The sequence below is a fragment of the Berghia stephanieae genome, chromosome 4, assembly GCF_034508935.2.
Source record: "Berghia stephanieae isolate SIO BIC M18660-M18661 chromosome 4, UCSD_Bste_1.3, whole genome shotgun sequence".
NCBI classification, from domain to species: domain Eukaryota; kingdom Metazoa; phylum Mollusca; class Gastropoda; order Nudibranchia; family Aeolidiidae; genus Berghia; species Berghia stephanieae.
The window spans coordinates 77,762,596-77,782,595 of NC_088363.1; the positions used below are offsets into that span (position 1 = coordinate 77,762,596).

Here is a 20,000-nt window from a genome sequence, read left to right on the forward strand (position 1 = left end):
ATTTCAATCTCATATTTAAAAATACAAGACAGACGACTGGAGTTAGAGGCGGCATACGACTGGAGTTGGAGGTGGCAGACAATCAAATTCATGTTGTTATTTCAATTTCATATTTAAAAATACAAGGCAGATTATTGGAGCTGGAGGAGGCAGATGACGGGAGTTGGAGGTGGCAGACAATCAAATTCATGTTATTTCAATCTCATATTTAAAAATACAAGGCAGATTATTGGAGCTGGAGGCGGCAGACGACGGGAGTTGGAGGTGGCAGACAATCAAATTCATGTTGTTATTACAATTTCATATATTCAAAAATACAAAGCAGATTATAGGAGCTGGAGGTGGCAGACAATCAAATTCATGTTGTTATTTCAATCTCATATTTAGAAATACAAGACAGACGACTGGAGTTCGAGACGGCAGACGACTGGAGTTGGAGGAGGCAGACAATCAAATTCATGTTGTTATTTCAATCTCATATTTAAAAATACAAGACAGACGACTGGAGTTAGAGGCGGCAGACAATCAAATTCATGTTGTTATTTCAATTTCATATTTAAAAATACAAGGCAGATTATTGGAGCTGGAGGAGGCAGACAATCAAATTCATGTTGTTATTTCAATCTCATATTTAAAAATACAAGACAGACGACTGGAGTCAGAGGCGGCAGACGACTGGAGTTGGAGGTGGCAGACAATCAAATTCATGTTGTTATTTCAATTTCATATTTAAAAATACAAGGCAGATTATTGGAGCTGGAGGAGGCAGACGACTGGAGTTGGAGGTGGCAGACAATCAAATTCATGTTGTTATTTCAATCTCATATTTAAAAATACAAGACAGACGACTGGAGTTCGAGGCGGCAGACGACGGGAGTTGGAGGTGGCAGACAATCAAATTCATATTGTTATTTCAATTTCATATTTAAAAATACAAGGCAGGAAATGAAACATGAAAATGTGGTGTCATAATGAACGTCTGACTCTGAAAACAAAAAAAGTACTTCGATTATGATTAAATCAACAAAATTAAAAGTTATATAATAATTTTTGTTGTGGTAAAGAGTAAAGTAATGAATGAAATATACTTTCACTTGAATTGACTCTATCATGCTATTCTGTATTATTTGTATTGAAATTAACCACATTAAATTAAACCAACACACTTAACCTGCAGAACAAACAAAAATAAAAGATAAAAAATAATATCAGTGGAACATAATTTTTAGTTGTCCGGTATCATCCCAGTTAAAAAGTCATTTCAGTTTCAACATTCATTCATAAAATAAAACTAAAATTATGGATGGGACTATTTTCAGTCTTTTTACAGCAATTATTCAGCTTGAAATTATTTATACAAGTCACAAAAGCAAAAGCAGTCGATAGTTTACAGACTGCACTGTACACAGGAGACTCGGGGATACATCGAGAGGCAATCCTGGTTGGCCGTCGCCAACTTCATGAACACGCATCGTATTTAAAGTCACTAAAAGACCCTTTCGCCAGCATCAATCACCACCAAAATTCACACAAATAGAGAAAAATGGTTGGCGAATAATATAACATTAATTAAAAATAGGTAATATAATGAAAAATGTATTTAAAATGAAGTTAAAACTTACCAAATTTTCAAACAGCTGGCATCTGAACAAAGAATGAACGGATTAAAAATCTGAAAACGCCGCCTGATGCGCTGGCTTCTCCTCTTTAAAATGAGACCGGAAGTGACGAAATTAGTGCACAGGAAGCGATTCCACGGCAATGGAAGTAAAACTATGTTCACCGGTTAACACAATTTTCACTCCAGAGCCGTAACATCGATATCGGGCTCGATCAGCGGCTCAGCCACGGGCGATGCGACTACCTAGTAGTCAGTCATGTTTTTGATTTTTGAAATTCGAATAAAATTGACTCTGACTGAGGCGTACTTGCTTGAACCTAGACTCGCCATTTCTAAAGACAAGAGTAAGCCCAAATGTTTGAGAGGAGACCATTCTTCTTTTGTCTCAGTGAAATGAATATTTGAAGCAGACGCGAGTCTTCGCTCTGAATGAAAATGAAATGGCTTGGGCCTTTACTTTTACTTTTATTTGGAGGATGTCGTCGAATGTCGTATGTCCATCATCAGACGAATAAAATATAACACCATAAAAAGATGTTCCCTTTGCCATTAAATTAACCAAGTGGCAATTCGGACTCGAATCTAAATAGTCTCCCGTGGCTATTCGGACTGTCGTGAAGAGATTTTTACATCTCATTCACGATGAGAAATTAAATAAATAAATAATATGCACAAGGGGAGGCCTTCCGAAAACTCCTACCTCCCCAGTATTCTTGTTTTTTTAAAAAATAATGTTCTAGTAGGGGGTTTGGGAGGGGGGAAACTTTTTTTTTTTTAAGTCTCCCAAACCCCCTATTAGAACATTATAAAAAAAGTTTCCCCCCTAGTAGAACAAGAATACTGGGGATGTAGGAGCTTTCGGAAGTCCTCCCTCCGGGTATGTTCGTCCGGTAAGAGAAACTGAGTCAACACTGGACTAATTTCAAATCAAATATCCATTATCCGTTTCATAGTAAAAAGAGCTTCGGAAATGAATGCAACTCCGTTTTTATACCCATTGTGACGTCACAAACTCACAGGAAGAAACAACACACAACAGTGAATGGAACTCACCATGACAATGACACCCAAGGTTACCCAGCATGAGAATAATTCACAACTTAATAGCCAAACAACAACAAACTGAAACACAATGAAACTCAACAATAAATATGTTCCTACAGGACTCAATCTCAAATGTGCGTGAGGAGAGAGAGAGAGAGGCAGTGGGCAGAGGGTGGAACTGATAAGGAAATAGAAGAATAATTCGGAAGAAATTCTGTTTTGCTCATATCTATTGACTCAGCTCATATAACGGAGCTTCGGACTGTAGAAGTAGGATTGTTGCCTGTCTAACACTATCAGAATATGCAAATTAAAAAAAAAATGTCCTGTTTTGTTAGGACATCGCATTGTGTTTTTTAAAGCTTTTCCTTTAGACCACAGTTATTTTAACTGACTTTTGTTACTTTTCGTTTTAATTTCTATTGGACTTCCAATTGATCAATGATTACTTTATCAAATAAAGCGGGATTAGACTACATGTACATACCTGCCAACCCTTCCGCTTTTGGCAGAATCATTCCTATTATCGCTCTTCCCTTTCCACTGTTCTGCCATTGTCTCTAAAATTCCGATTTTCAATAATGATGATCATGATAAGAAGAAAAAAATCTAGGGAGGGGGTGAGGCTTGGGGGGGGGGGGGGGGGGAGGTTAAAAGGTGAATTTTCTTTTTAGTGATTGTCAAACCGGAGTTAAATAGGAAAATTAAATGTACTCCTTTCCCCCTTCCCCATTCCATTACCTAATACATGTGATATGTAGTTTTGCCAGTTGTGCCTGAATGCTGTCTTCATGTGTTTGATGACAAAGATGGTGGTGATTTTGATACAGAATCATCCATTGTTGAAAGATTCCTATTTTTTGTCTCAAATTCCTATTTTCTGATGTTCTGATTTTACACATAATTTTGTGTCTTGGAACGTTATATGCGACTGGTGGATGTTATGAGTATTTTACTTAATGCATAGTATCAATACCAGACTGAGTTCAAATAATCTGTTGATTGCACAAGCGCATTGGAATTTGAGTCCAAATACCCACAGGAGACTACCCAGACCCAAGTCCGAATAGCCACAGCCTTAAATTAAAGGCATGGATCCATTTTTTCAACCTACATCTGTGTATGCTTGTTTTCACTGTGAAATTTGGAAAGAGATTTAAAAAAATAAAGTATATGGATTCATAATTGAGGGAAAATCTTGTTAACTTGTCAGTGAGCGTGTCACAGTATCTCATATCATGAAAGTTAGTGAAAGGCGATTTCTTTTTCCATTATAAATAATCTCCTTTTACATTTTCACCAAAGATGAACGTATCGGAATGAATGGAAGAAAATGGTACTCCATAAGTACTTTATGCAATTAAAATATCACAAACATCAAAAGTGAACAAGATATTTTTGATTATTTTATTATTCCATATTCTTTCAGATAATTTCAAATATGTAAATTTAATGCTTATGTGTGTGTGTGTGTGTGTGTGTGTGTGTGTGTGTGTGTGTGTGTGTGAGAGAGAGAGAGAGAGAGAGAGAGAGAGAGAGAAAGAACAGTCATGATTAATCATAAAAAAAAGTTCGTATGAATGAGTAATTAAGTTTTAAGAGAACTTTATGTAAAGGGCACTTAGTAGATTACTTTCACTGTGTAAAAAAAATTCATTTGGTATCGATCTATTGGTATTTCATAAAGGCCATATAATCTGTGTGGCTCTTTGGCTCACCAGTACTGTGGCTAGTCTTGTCACAAAAATCAAAAAAATGTTAACCGTGATCAATGGCTGATTGGGTGACATGGGTCCTGGCATCGCATTCTTGGCCAAGGCACTTATTAACAAACATTACCCCAGTCAATGCTGGTGTGAATGAGTACCTATCTATAGGCAATAACAGATGTTGTAAATGTTAGTTCAAAAAGAACCCCTGATATGCGACTGGTACTGTATATGAAAATATGGCTCTGTTTGACCTGCTGGAGTATTGAGCATGGTAAATCCATGGAAATGAATAAATTTCATATTTATATTTATTTTCTTCTTTATTATTATTTTAGCCCAAGCTTGTATTTCATGATAAGGTTAATATCGTTATTTCTTCATATGCATGCTATTTATTTATATGTTCATCTGTTCATCATACTTTTATTTCCAAACAGGACATCCACGATGAAGGGGATGAAGTGGTTCCGAGCTTTTGATTTCTTTTGGCTTGATGTCCTTGTTGCCCTCACAATTTTCATCACAGTCGAAGCAACCTCTTGTCCAACATTCTGTGTATGTAAGGGAAACTCTTCAGTTGCTTGTCATGACGTGGATGCCCTTGATTGGCCAGACATATGCAAAGAGATCAACAGCTTATCTTCACATAATGTGTTTCTTGATTTACACCTGAAAGGAGCAGTGTCAAATTCAACCTTGTCTAAGTTAAACTTAGATTGTCTACATCCACTAATAAGCTTTGATGTGTCATTCATAGACTTGAAAAAGTTAACTGGTGAATTTAAAGATCAAAATCTACTAGAGACTCTCAATCTATCCCATAATAAAATAAAACACATACATAAAAATGCGTTTTCATCATTAGAAAATCTTCTCTCCCTGAATCTTTCTCACAACGATATAAGTGATCTGGAGCCCAAAACATTTAGCAGCTTATTTTCCTTACAGTCCTTGGATTTGAGTTTTAATGATATTCAATCCATCCCTCCTTCACTTTTTCAGAGTTTGACAAACCTGACTTACCTTGCCTTAGGGCATAATGAAATAAGACATTTTACATCATGGCACCTGCCATCAATGTCAAATCTACAAAGTTTGCTCTTGAACAACAACAAGCTGAAGTCCTTTTATATTGGAGAGAATGCATCTGATGCCAGTTCACTCAATCGCATACAGTATTTAGATATTTCAAATAATCCCCTGGAGTGTTCATGCATTCTACAGAAAGTATTAAACAAAATCTTCGCTCAAGGGGGAGTTGTTTCCAATGCAGAGATCACCTTATGCTTCTCACCACTTCCTGTGGCTAATAAAAGTATAATAAAATTCAATGAAACAGATTTGAAGTGCTCACATCCTCATAGTTTGATGAGTTTTCCTTCTAAAAAGAAGTCTGTACTTTACACGTCCACAATTACTTTGGAATGCCGTGCAGAGGCTTACCCAACTCCCCACATTATGTGGATCACACCCTGGGGAGAGAAATTTTCGACAGCTCCTGTGTCTTTGATGGTACACAGAGATCTCGCTAATGAGAATCAGATCAACTTTTATAGAGAATATGAAGAAAAAAATGTGATGATGACATCATCAATCCGAGTTAAAGGCAATAATGACCTTGTCATCTCTCATTTCCGCGGAAGCATGGCCGGAAATTTTTCATGTGTAGCATTTAACGAAGTTGGTAGTAAGACGAAAGTTATTCATTTGACAGTTCATTCCATGGTTAAATCTACGTATACCACAAGCCTTCTATTTGCTAGTTATTGCGCCTCTGGTTGTCTCATTATTGGTTTCCTAGTTGGTTTTGTAAATGTTATGATACAGAAACTTCGCCATAAAGTCTGGTTCAAAGTGCCTCTATTTACACCTGCAGCATCAGTGCGCCCGGCCATGACAGAGGGTGCACCATCAATTTATAGTGATCTGTCGCCTCCAACCTCTCCTTTACTTGTTCCTTCTTTTGAGGGGTATATAGAAGTGTCACCAAATGCTCATGAATGCAGTGGCGGAGAATCATCACCAGAAAAACGGCCTCACCACATTCTGGACTCAATAGGTGATGCTAAAGAGAAACTCCGAGATGGTGTTGGGCGTAAGATGGAGTCTGTGAGACGGAATGTTCAGTCGTTCAGGGAGAGTACGGGTGCTGCTGTCCATACCATCATGGAAAGTGGTAGCTCTGCTGCCAACAAGATGAGGGCTGGTGTTGTATTGGGTGTGGAAACTGTCAAATCTCATGTACAGTCTGTCAAAGAACTATGCGGCACTGGCAATATGGGGGCCCATACTGTATCCATTGTTTCTATGGAGACTGATATTGATACAAACGAACAAAAGAGTCTTGTGAGACAAGTCACCATTGTCTGAGGGAAGACTTTTATAAAATAAAGCATAGATGCGATCCATTGTGTCAATTTGTTGAAATGATCGAGGTGAAGAAAATTGATCTTAAATTCAAATTGCTCAGAATATGGACATTTAAGTGTTCAGAAGTTTAAGCTTTAGGTCTCCCTTGATTTAATAATGAAAAGATTGGCCACATATCTTGTTTGAAATCACGATTTATATTCTAAATGGGTTGCTGATATAGATTTTCAATTTCATGTTCTATCATATTTTTTTTATTGTGATGAGAATTTTACTTTGATCTGGTAAACATTGAAAAAGCTGATTGATCTATGATATAATATTCACTATATCATGGGGGGGGGGGGGTACATTTTGTTTTTGGGTGAAAAAAAAGTTTCCTCAGTATACAGTTCACTTCACTGGATGGCATAGTTTGGTTATATGCTACAATGGATTGGAAATGGAATTTTTATTCTCAATGAAATTGCCCTACTTAATTGCACACTAATTGACTTATTTATCAAAATTCCGAAGGGTATGTGATTAAACAGAGTGAGGTGTGTTTTTGAACGTTTATTGATGTACTCGAAGAAATGCGAATGTGGATCCTGTATATATATGTCTTGATGGGACATTAATAGGTCTCTAATTCCCTTGTCTTTCTTTTCATTCAAAGCTTGTAATTACGGATAAACTTTAGGCATATCATCTCTTATCACCCAATTATCATTCTCTTTACTGGTGATTAAATGATACAGACTTTTTTCAATGCTGCAAACACTATAAGATTTTTAAAAAACCCAAAACATAGACATTTCTTGCATTTTCTAACGACCATTGAATAAATCCTGATATCTTTATCAATTACTGCATGACAAAGACAGCAAACTAAACAATTATCAGAATATTTTAAAAGAAAAAAGTTCTTTAATCTTTAGTGGATTTGCTTTTTTTGGTGGGGGTAAAAGATGAGAGGGGAGGTTGTCAAAAGAAAACATCACACTACATATTCGAAAAAGAAAGTTTTTGCATTTGTTGTTTTCTTTTTGTATAGCCTAATAATGTAATTGCTGACTGCTGTCTTCTCTCTCCCTTTTGTATTTTGTTGTCCATTATATCAGCAACTCCGTCACATGTAATTATCTTGTTTTTTTTGTTTTTTAACTCTGATATTAATAACATAATATATTTTTTGGAATGATGTTCAATATGATTTAGCTCTGATGGAAAGTGCCTCTTGAATCTCGATGTGTGATATTAAAGTTTCCTTCCTTCTTGTATATAAATGAAGCAATATGTCCGTCATTTCACTCTGTGAGCATATTTTTAAATAAGTTGCAATACTTCAGACTATTTATTATCTTTTTTTTTTTACTTGACACAGATTTATGAATTAAATGTTGCATATAGGCTTAGGAATGGAGATGCCACCTGTATAATAACTATAAATGAAGAACCTCAAATTTCACATTCGAAGACTCTCTTTGGTTTTGTTACTGGCACTTGATGTATATGAAATAGTCTCCCTCAGAATATATTATATATATATTACCAAATTAAAAACGACAATGATAAATTTTAAAACAGGTTAGGGTGATTTGAACTTGAACAGTCAAGGTTTGTATTTTAGACATTAATCAAGTCAAGATCATCTTGCAGACACAAAGGAAGACATTTTTTTGCTGGAGTGTATTTATGATTTCCATGACATTTTACAGTATCCCGTTCTAAATTGATAAAAACTGATTGAGTGAAATTTGAAATTGGTGTATTTATGTAAATAAGAATGATTTGAAATTTAAGTTATATTCATATAATTTATTGTAATATTAATTAATATTATTGTATTTGATTTCTGTCTCATTTTATATTTCTCTTTGTCTCAAAGTTACAGTTGTGCATTGTGATTGTAATATTTCAATAGTCGTTCATGAGAAAAATTCCAAAATCGAGACTGAATAACAATGCTTTTTAAATGTAAAAATAATAGATCAAACATTTGGTTCTTCAGTGGTCATTGAATATATTTTTACAATTAATTATAGTTTAACATCACATTTTCTTAACAATATAATGCAATATTTCGGGATGATAAGCTGCATAAAAGTAAGGCATTTTAGATCAACTAATGACAATTTAATATCACATTATTAAGAAATGCGTTGAATTACAATTATAGTTGTAGTTTCATATCACATTTTCTTAACATTATAAGGCCTTGAGATGATTAATCATATAAAATTATAAAATGCCAATGAACTACACGAAATTTAAAATTTACTAAGTGAATGTGATTCATATTGACATCAGATGTTAGTCAGATGGAATGCTAGGGTGATGACATATTACTATTATGGAAGAGCATAATTTTTTAAACTACCTATATAACAAAACAACTACGGTCTTATGGCAATAAATGACCATTTCATAACTGCCTGGTTAGGCGACCTTTATGTGTAAGCATTTTTTAAAAGCCTGAAATGAATAACACTGTCCATAACAAAGTACCATTCATACATGTGCAGGTATATAACTTTTGATACAAGTTACACAGCGTTTAAACACAGAACATAACACGCGTCATGCTCATTATATTTTGTATAAATGACTCACATCTGTTCTCTAAATACATCATTGCGTGATTGTGACACATTTCAGGCTTGATAACAAACCTCAAGTTTTCCTTGTGGCTTATCCTCTGACTACATCTTTTGATTCTCTCTTCCCCCCCCCCCTCTCTCTCTCTCTTTCTCTCTCTCTCTCTCTCTCTCTCTCTCTCTCTCTCTATCTCTCTCTCTCTCTCTCTCTCTCTCTCTCTCTCTCTCTCCCCCCCCCCCTCCCGTTCTATCTGGCTATGTCCTTTTTTTTATTTTTTTAGTTTTCTCTAAGTGGTTAGAATTTTTTAAATAAAAAAGCGACAGCTAAATGTATATTTCTGAGGAAGGGGATTTTTTTTTTCATAAATCATCCATCTCTTATTCTTTTGGGTGCATTGCTCTGAGATCTACTTTTATTCCCTATCTCTATACTTTTTATTCGTTGCTTGTTTGTAATTTAAAGTATCCTAGAGTCTTTTACTAGTACTCTGTAAGTATATTTAAATCTAAATTTTTTTGCTAAAGGCCTTGTGTCTGTAACTGGTTAGGTAGATTTAGTAGTATCAGACTAGAAAAATATATATAATACATTTGGGCCTACAGCTTTTCTCTTTGTCTTACTTTTCTAGGGGGCTTGATAAAGGTCCTTTATCAAACATCTTTCGTTCATCCAATTACCTTCTTTTTTTGTTGAACACTTAAAATGACCTCTAAGTGTCACAACTCAGTGTTATTCCTAAAAACAAATAAACAAACAAACAAGAATTTTTTACATTATTCCATTTTATTGCTTATTTTTACAATGTCACAAGCGCAGGATAACTGAAATTCTCCAGCCCTCATTCACAAAGCATTTACTTCTTTGTGCTTAATAATTACTTTTTTTTTTACTTGGACCACATAATTTTTTACTGTATTTACATGTCCACGTGTATGACATGTGTATGCAATATTGTTATGTATTTAAAACGGTATTTTTATCATTTATGACATTAATTATTTTATTTTTGATCTGTTGATCCTATCTACATTTTCAGTATTTTCACAACTTGGAATTGTTATAAATACACATTATTTATTTTTAAAATGTTAATGAATTGAATGGTGCCTATCACGTCAAGAATTGTTGAAGTTGAATTATCACATCACATATTGGACGGGATGTTTCTGAAATTCATGTTGTTTCAGTTTCGATTCATACACAAAACATTCCTGTAAAATGTTGCAGTGCCGTGAGAAATGACACAAGTGATGTTCTAAATTTTATTGTTAAATCACTAAGGGCCAACTTTGTTGAGAGATTTGTTACATTTTTCATAGAAATTATTTTGATTAATCAAGCCTTTCCACGGGATTGGATAGGCGGAGTTCCCTCACCAGTCCACAGATTTGCTTCTCTTCCACTCCATGACTTTTCCTTTCCTTTGGGCTCTGTTTTTTTGTTCTGGGCCCTGTAGAAGTATTTTTGTTTTAAAGGAAACAGTCACATGGATATATACATTGTTTTGTGAGAGATTATATTGTTTTCCTTGTAAATACAGTGTAGAGTGGATATATTAATGATTATATCGACATTACGCTTATATGGACATGACAACAAAGTCCCGCTATTTTTTTTGCTTTATAGCATTAGTAAATAAAAATCTTATAGACTGACACAAGATTTTACCAGAAGACATATATTGACATTGTTGGTCTAAAAAAAAAAGCAAGAATCCAATTTATAATTGGCTAAAATACAACACCCAATGGCAATGCAGATATCCTGCTGTGAGGTAGAATAATAGCTAATGAAAATGATAGCTTATTGTCCGTTGACATCCCATGAATGGTTCTATTCCATCCAAACTGCTTTCATCAGTCTGCCTTCCACATGACCGAAGGAACAACCCTGCCTCCTGTACAATGCGAGACACAATATCAAGAGATTTTACCATTTTGAACAATTCTGTACCACCTTTCAACTTGACACAGTGCCTGAGGTTTACATTTTCAATGATCAGTGGCACATTCTTTTGGTGGCACTAATAGAGATAAAAAGCTAGCATAGGAAGAGACTTGAGTGTTCACTAGCCAGTTAACCGCCTTGGCATTCGCTCTCACTACTCTATAATACCTTTGTCATATAAGCAAGCGCCATGATGGTCAACCGAAAAGTGAATGCTTGTGCAATTTACAGCATCTCTTAATCTAGCTTTCTGTCTCATTTTGTCCAACCTATGGAATGCTCCTCAGAATCTTTGTCTGTAGTGCATTCCTTTATTGTCGATGTGACAAGAATGCCTGATGTGGAGTCAGATGTGAAGGATAACACACCATCTGAACAAGCTGTGCTGCTTCAGCTGCTGTTTTGCACAATGTCCTAAAGGAGCTTTCTTTTTTGATGTCATTGCATTGCCATTGCTGAGGAAAGGGTCTGTATAATTATTCCTTGCCTTCAGAAACAGACCACAATATCTGACATTTTAAAGTAAAATTCAGTGGTGAGTCCTGAATTTTATGATCATCTAGATAGACTTCTGTTGTTGTTATCTTGCATTTTCCATTTGTTTCCCTATCAAAGGACTGATATATCGACTTGATGCTTATGGTGTCAAATATTATCAAGTTTATATATATATATTTATATATATATATATATATATATATATATATATTGTAATTGTAAGGTGATTTGATATGTTTCGTATGCAATCATTTTAGTCTCTCTCTTTAAGCAGAATCTTGTTTCAGTGTCAATGTGGGACATTTTCTATGGTTTCTTACTGGCTACAAGAATATTCTGCTCTTGGACTTACCTTTGATCTCTGACAAACTTTTTTAGGTGCTTGTTAGCTTTTGACTATTTTCTTTTTTCTTATTTTTTACTGGTGCTGAAATAAGATAAGATATACTTTTTTGATCCTGAATGGAAATTGTCATAAAAATAACCCTTATATAAGTATAAGTGGTTCAAAACTGAAATCTCCAAAAACAAAAAATCAGTAGAAGGAATTCAAACTTTATATTAAATCATAAGTAAATACTCCTATTTATTATGAAGTGTGACTAAGTCGCTTTGGAATAAGTTAACTCCCTCCCTTCCCTTTCTCCCATCCATCCCCATGGTTTCTTTCTTTTTTTCTTTTTTTCTTTTTTCTTTTTGCATCCTTGTTTCCCTGATTACTATTATCATCATCATCATCATGAACATCGTGATCATCTAAATTTTCACTAATTTTTATCATTGGTTCCTTGATGATATTGTATTTGGTTCAGTGATGATATTGTATAATATAAAAAAGCATCTTGGCCTGGAGAAATCAAACTTTCAACTCTGGATACTAGAACTGTTTGAATAATATTCCGATTATATTCACTGTATTCTTATGCACATATGTTGTTGTAATTTAGTAAAGCGGTGACTCCTCTTCGACCGTTTGTGCCCTAATTTTATTCATTCTTTTATATTGTCATATAGATTTGTTAAATATTTTTAAATAAAAAGGGTTATATTTAATGCTGTTAGAATGTTTATAGATCTATTACTTCGATCATTCCAAGGTAACAATTCGTTATTTGTGCGGCTATGTGGTCTTGTGGTATGACACTCCCTTTTTCGGATTGGAAGGGTCTGGGTTCGAGCCTCACTCAGTGCATAGTTGATTCCCGGGAAAAGACTCTTTACTCGTGTTCTCTCACCATACTCAGGTGTAAAATGAGTACTTGGCCGTTAACAGTGATGTCTATGAAAAAATTTTGTCTGTTTTAATGATTAGTCCTATAGAATATTTATTATTATTTTAAACGGATAATAACAAATTATTGTTACCTGGATTGGACACCAGTCTAATGCACACTCTTCCACGTTTACCAGATACAACTATTTTATCTCCTCTTCAAATATATCTATTGAAATAAAACTATTCGAGAGAAATAATTAATTAAAATTTGTCATAAAAAATAACATTATTGTGCCATGATAAACATTAAAAGAATAATGATCTTTAAGTGAAATTGATTGATTGAACAGATATTCTGTTTACTAAAATTAACTCTTTAAATATTTTATTCTCCTTAATCTGCATTGTGTTTTAAATATTTTTTGATGTAATAAACGTACTATAAATCCCATTATTCCAAAATTAATACCGTCTATTTCAACCAATCCTATAATTCCAATTCTCAATTAATTTCGATAAGTCGACTAAATGGTTATTTTTTTCTTGTAATTGGCATTACCATACTGTTCCATAAAATTTGATATATATATATATATATATATATATATATATATATATATATATATATATATATATATAGTTTTTGTGACTTAATCTGCACATTGATATGTATTACAATGTTAATATTGTTGTATAGAAATTCTTCTTCTTCAGGGTGGAATTCCTGACTTCCCATAGTGGCACTTACTGTGTCTTCTATCCTCCTACATCTGTTTTCCAACATGCTTTCTGTCTTTGTCTTGGAATGCTATTACTGTTTTTGTCCTGGCCCTGACCGGATACCCTAGCTGGGAGGGAAACAGTCAAATATATAGTTAGAGTTTTGGGAGATGATATTTTTTTGTCTTGTAAATCATCTCTCTATTTATGTTTTGTTTACATATTATATATGATTTGTCTGGGTGGGGATCCTGACCTCCCATAGTGGGTAGGGAGGTAATTGTGTCTTCTTTCACCCTGTGTATGTTTTCCAATTGCTTTCTGTCTTTGTTTTGGAATGAGATTACTCCTGACCCTGGCCAGAGTCCTTGGCTGGAATGGAAACAGTCAAATGTATAGTTATAGTTTTGGGAGATGATATTTTTTTCCTTGTAAATCATCTCTCTTGTTTTGTCTTATTAAATTTGAAATTTTGAATGTAAAATGTAAGCATTTGAGTGTATTCCTCTTTGTTGGGTCCTGTGCTTGTGTCCGGATGAGACTCATTGGTGATCTCAGTCAAGTACATTGATATTATGCTCTTGGAATCTACATCTGGTCTCTATAATTTGTTCCCAGTTCCCCTTTGTCTTACTTTTTCTTGGGTGCTTCAATTGTAATTATAGAATTTGACTATCCAATTTTCTTCCTTTTTTCCCTCGCTGATATAACCTAAATGTGTTGCAAGCGCCGCAAATCCTTAAAAACAATAAACAAACTTCTTCTTCTTCTTCTTCTTCTTCTTCTTCTTCTTCTTCTTCTTCTTCTTCTTCTTCTTCTTCTTCTTCTTCTTCTTCTTCTTCTTCTTCTTCTTCTGCTTCTTCCTTCTGTGTGGGGGTCCTGACCTCCTATAGTGGGCAGTGAGGTCACTAACTACATATCCTGGGTGGGGATCCTGACCTCCCATAGTGGGCAGGGAGGTACATGCTGTGTCTTCTATTCCCCCATACCCGTTTCCCAATTGTTTCCTGTCATTGTCTTGGAATGAGATTACTTAGTTGTGTCCTGATCCTTGCCGGAGCTCCTTGTCTGGGAGGGAAACAGTCGAATGTATAGTTATAGTTTTGGGAGATGATATTTTTTTCCTTGTAAATCATCTCTCTGTTATGCATTGCATTATGTTGAGTTTACATGTTATATTATATTATTGGTAAACATTTGAGTGTATTCCTCATAGTTGGGACCTGTGCTTGTCTGGATGAGACTTTTAGGTGATCTCAAACTAAGTACATCGGTGGTATGCTCTTGGAATCTACATCTGATCTCTATTTGTTCCCAGTTCCCCTATGTCTTACTTTTTCTTGGGTGCTTTAATTGTAATTCTATAACTTTTTACTATCCCATTTTCTTCCTTTTTACTGGCGCTGATATAACCTAAATGTGTTGCAAGCGCCGTAAAACCCTTAAAAACAAACAAAAAACATAACTACATATCTGTATGTATATCTGTTTTTTCTGAGTTGCTTTCTTTCTTTGTCTTGGAATGAGATTACTTTATTTTGTCTTAGCTAAAGCCGGAGTCCTTGGCTGGGAAGGAAGCATTCAAATGTATCGCTATAGATTTGTAAATCATCTGTCTGTAATGTACTTTTATTTTTTTTTGTTTTAAATATATAATGATTTATAAGCATTTGAGTATATTCCTCTTAGTGGGGAGCTGCACTTGTGTCTGGAGGGAACAATTTTGATTCCCAATCCTTAAAAAAAAAAAAAAAAGAATAGATTATTATTATTATCGTGATTATTATTACTATTATTATATATTTTATTATATTATATATTATTATTATTATTAGTAGTAGTAGTAGGTAGTTAGTAGTAGTAGTAGTAGTAGTAGTAGTAGTAGTAGTAGTAGTAGTAGTAGTAGTAGTAGTTGTAGTAGTCGTATGTAGTAGTTGTAGTAGTAGTACAGCTAGTATGTATGTATAGTGTAGTAGTAGTAGTAGTAGTATAGTAGTAGTAGTTTGTAGTAGTTGAGTAGTGTAGTAGTAGTAGTAGTCGTAGTAGTATGTAGCAGCAGCAGCAGCAGCAGCAGCAGTGTAGTAGTAGTAGTAGTAGTAGTAGTAGTAGTAGTAGTAGTATAGTAGTAGTAGTAGTAGTTAGTAGTAGTAGTAGTAGTAGTAGTAGTAGTATAGTAGTAGTAGTAGTAGTAGTAGTAGTAGTAGTAGTAGTAGTAGTTAGTAGTAGTAGTAGTAGTAGTAGTAGTAGTAGTAGTAGTAGTAGTAGTAGTAGTGTAGTAGTAGTAGTAGTAGTAGTAGTAGTAGTAGTAGTAGTAGTAGTAGTAGTAGTTAGTAGTAGTAGTAGTAGTAGTAGTAGTAGTAGTAGTAGTAGTATAGTAGTAGTAGTAGTAGTAGTAGTAGTAGTAGTAGTAGTAGTAGTAGTAGTAGTAGTAGTATAGTAGTAGTAGTAGTAGTAGTAGTAGTAGTAGTAGTAGTAGTAGTAGTAGTAGTAGTAGTAGTAGTTGTAGTAGTAGTAGTAGTAGTAGTAGTAGTAGTAGTAGTAGTAGTAGTAAGTAGTAGTAGTAGTAGTAGTAGTAGTAGTAGTAGTAGTAGTAGTAGTAGTAGTAGTAGTAGTAGAGTAGTAGTAGTAGTAGTAGTAGTAGTAGTAGTAGTAGTAGTAGTAGTAGTAGTAGTAGTAGTAGTTAGTAGTAGTAGTAGTAGTAGTAGTAGTAGTAGTTAGTAGGGAGTAGTAGTAGTTAGTAGTAGTAGTAGTAGTATAGTAGTAGTAGTAGTAGTAGTAGTAGTAGTAGTAGTAGTAGTAGTAGTAGTAGTAGTAGTAGTAGTTAGTTAGTAGTAAGTAGTAGTAGTAGTAGTATAGTAGTATAGTAGTAGTAGTATAGTAGTAGTAGTAGTAGTAGTAGTAGTAGTAGTATTATTATTATTATTATTATATTTTTAAAAGCTATTTTTTCCGATTTATAAATAACTTCATTGAATGTAGTGTATTGTTCATGAAATAAATGTTATACATTGATGGGTGTAAATAAAAAGATTACTTTTCACTTTTAAGATTCAAGTTATTGCTTTAAAATTTCGAGGTCGAGTTTTCTGACCTCCCGTAGTGGGTAGGGAGGCGCCTACTGGGTCTTTTATCCCCCTATAGATATATGTTTTCCAACATGCTTTCTGTCTTCTTAGATACCCTGACTGTATAGGAATTTTGGGAGATGATATTTATTGTCTTGTAAATCATCTCTCTCTCTCTTATGCACTGTATTATTTTTGTTCCACTTATATATGATTTGTTAGCATTTGGGAGTTTTCCTCTTAGTGGGGACCTGTGCTTTTGTCAGGATAAGACATTTAGGTGATCTCAAACTAAGTACAATGATGGTGTGCTCTTGGAATCTACATTTATTCCCTATTTGAACCAATTCCCCTTTATCTTACTTTTTCTTGGGTACTTTAATTGTAATTCTAGAACTTTTGACTATCCCATTTATTCCTTTTTACTGGCGCCGAATTGACCTAAATGTGTTGCATCGCCGTAAAGCCTTTAAAAACATAAATAAACAATTTTTGAAATTTATTGACCTGTGATGATATGTATATATATATAAAACTAGGTTCTTCTACCACGCCATCTGTCATTGATACATATTATCTCTTGTTGTCTTTGGTGATCTGGGGGATGGAATTCCCCTTTGAGTTGGAATACGTTGGCCCTTCCTGAGCCGACTTATTCTTCACCACAGTCTTGCTCTTCTCTTCCCTTTTATCCTTTGTCCTGTCCATGCGGTTTTGTGTCCTTGCGCTGGATTAAGACTGTTTGGAGTCGTTGGCTGAGAGAGATACAATTTTTTTTTAATTCCTTGTTTTTCTCGGTGAGAGATGATATCCTTTTCCTTGCAAATCCTCATTATATATTTTGTCTTTGTTAGCTTCTTTGATATAGATAGTATGCGCTTGGCTAAGAAGCTCACAACATTGCCATCCGAAAGTTTAACGGACCAACACCCAAAACTCTGTGTAACCATGAACTTTTATAGTCTGGATAATACAGTTAAGTGAGAATTACTCATAAACGTAGATGGCAAAAAAAAAAAAAAAACAAAACAAAAAAAAAAAACCAAAACAAAAAAATAAAAAATAATAATAACAAAGACCTGAGTGATGTCATCTTCGTTCTATCTAATGTTATATATTGGCCGAGAGCCTCTGGTAGTATCAGTGTGCAGACCTGCCTACTATTACGAACAAATCGTAGAATTACGGAATTTTGGCTCCATTTTCAGCGCTCAATGAGCATCTCTAAGTCAATAAAACTTACTGGAAATGAAAGTTGATGCCAGAGTATATTATAATTTTAAGGATTTTGAAGTGTTATCTAATCCCTGTGAAGATAAATTGTTGATTTATAAATTTAACTATAACGACTACACTTTTTGTCTCTTAAAAACTACGAATTTTTAAATTTTCAAATAGGCAGGTCTGAACTGAGTGTAGTGTATGACTATAGATGGTTTTAAGATTAGTTATGATGATGCATTGCTCTTGAATCGACTTTTGATCAGTGTGAACCTGTTCCCTTTGTCATACTCTGTTTTTTTAGATGCTTGTTAGCTTGTCTAAATCTTTTGACTAGCAAGTCTACTAATATACTTTTTCACTGGCGCTGAACTGAATTAAAAATTAAAAGTGTTGCAATTGGAGTAAAACTCCTAGAAAAGATGAAACAATTTCTGCTAAGATCCCGTTTCCATTGCGTGTGAAGCGAGTACTCTACTAGCTAAGCTATTAGAACCCCCAAAAGTTTCGCAAGTTCCATAAAAACTCTGAATAAAAAACGGACAAATGTCTTAAAAGTGATGGAAGAGTAATTTAACTTCAAAAGAAAAACTAAAATTAAGTTTGATTGTATACCTTGTAATGGGGATTCTGTGCATGAGTCTGAGTACTTTTATGTGATTTCAAACTAAGTACACTGATAGTACTATGATCTTGGAATCTACATTTGTTCCCTATTTGAACTAGTCCCATTTGTCTTACTTTTTTTTTTTCCTGGGCTATCAGTCGTAAGACTAATTTTTTTTTTACTTTCCCATTGTCTTCGTTTTTACTGACGCTGAAATGATCTAAATGTGTCGCAAGCGTCCTAACTAAAACCATGAAAAAGAGCCCGCCCCCCCCCTCCCCCCTCCGAAAAAACAAAAACAAAAGAAAGAAACAAACAAACAACGACAGCCTCCGCCCCGCCTCCCCTACATACAAATACAGTAGATGAATCAATAATTATAACAAAACAAGACCGACCGATTGCTTTTGTGCCTGCTTCTATTCTTTGCCTGAACTCCTCGGTCAGCAAAATAGAAAACATTTGACTATCTCGTCATTTTCGTTCCCCTCTTTTTTTCTTTCTTCTTTCTTTCTTTCTATTAAAAAAAAATATTAAAGACGTTGACAGGCCTGAAAATGTCGCAAGCTCCTTTTAACTGATACAAAAATACTAAACTAGATCTATTTTTTTTTTACTTCCCCATTAGGTATCATAAAAAAAAACCCCAACGCGTATTATAATAATAATAATAATAAATAATAATAATAATAATATAATAATAATAATAATAATAATAATAATAAATAATAATAATAATAATAATAATAATAATAATAATAATAATAATAATAAGCGCTTTTGCTTGAGCTACACTGGCTGCCTGTATCTGAAAGTGTGAAATATAATAGTCACAATTGTCTATAAGTGTGTTCATGGAACATCTCCAGAGTACCTTCGTGATCTGCCCTCCTTTCAAACACAGTGCAGATCTCTACGATCGTCCAAAAACGTCCTCTGTCTAAACACCCAGATCTAGACTACAAACTGGAGAATGAAGCTTCCAAGTTTGCGGCCCAAGGACCTGGAACAGTCTGCTGAACGATGTTAAATCCTCACCAACTCTGGATATATACAAGAAACATTTGAAAACACATCTTTTTAGAATAGCATTTTAGTTTTGGAGTGTAAACATTAATTGTGATATGTATTTTACTCCATATTATTATTATTATTATTATTATTATTATTATTATTATTATTATTATTATTATATTATTATTATTATTATTATATTATTATTATTATTATTATTTTTTATTATTATTATTTTTTATTTTATAAAATTTTTTTTTTTTTTTTATTTTTATTTTTAAAATTATTATTATTTCTTCTTCTTCTTCTTCTTCTTCTTCTTCTTCTTCTTCTCTTCTTCTTCTTCTTTCTCTTCTTTTTCTTCTTCTTCTTCTTCTTCTTCTTC

At 34.0% G+C, this 20,000-nt stretch overlaps 1 protein-coding gene across 1 annotated transcript in view; it reads left to right on the forward strand.

Moving 5' to 3' along the window:
• Positions 1–11,034, forward strand: part of LOC144971308 (uncharacterized) — a 13,081-nt gene extending 2,047 nt beyond the window's left edge. The window contains exon 2 of the mRNA XM_078911952.1: positions 4,815–11,034. Coding sequence (XP_078768078.1) covers positions 4,825–6,747 — 1,923 coding nt within the window. The 5' untranslated portion in view covers positions 4,815–4,824 and the 3' untranslated portion in view covers positions 6,748–11,034. The remainder of the gene's footprint in view (positions 1–4,814) is intronic.
• Positions 11,035–20,000: the final 8,966 nt, after the last annotated feature.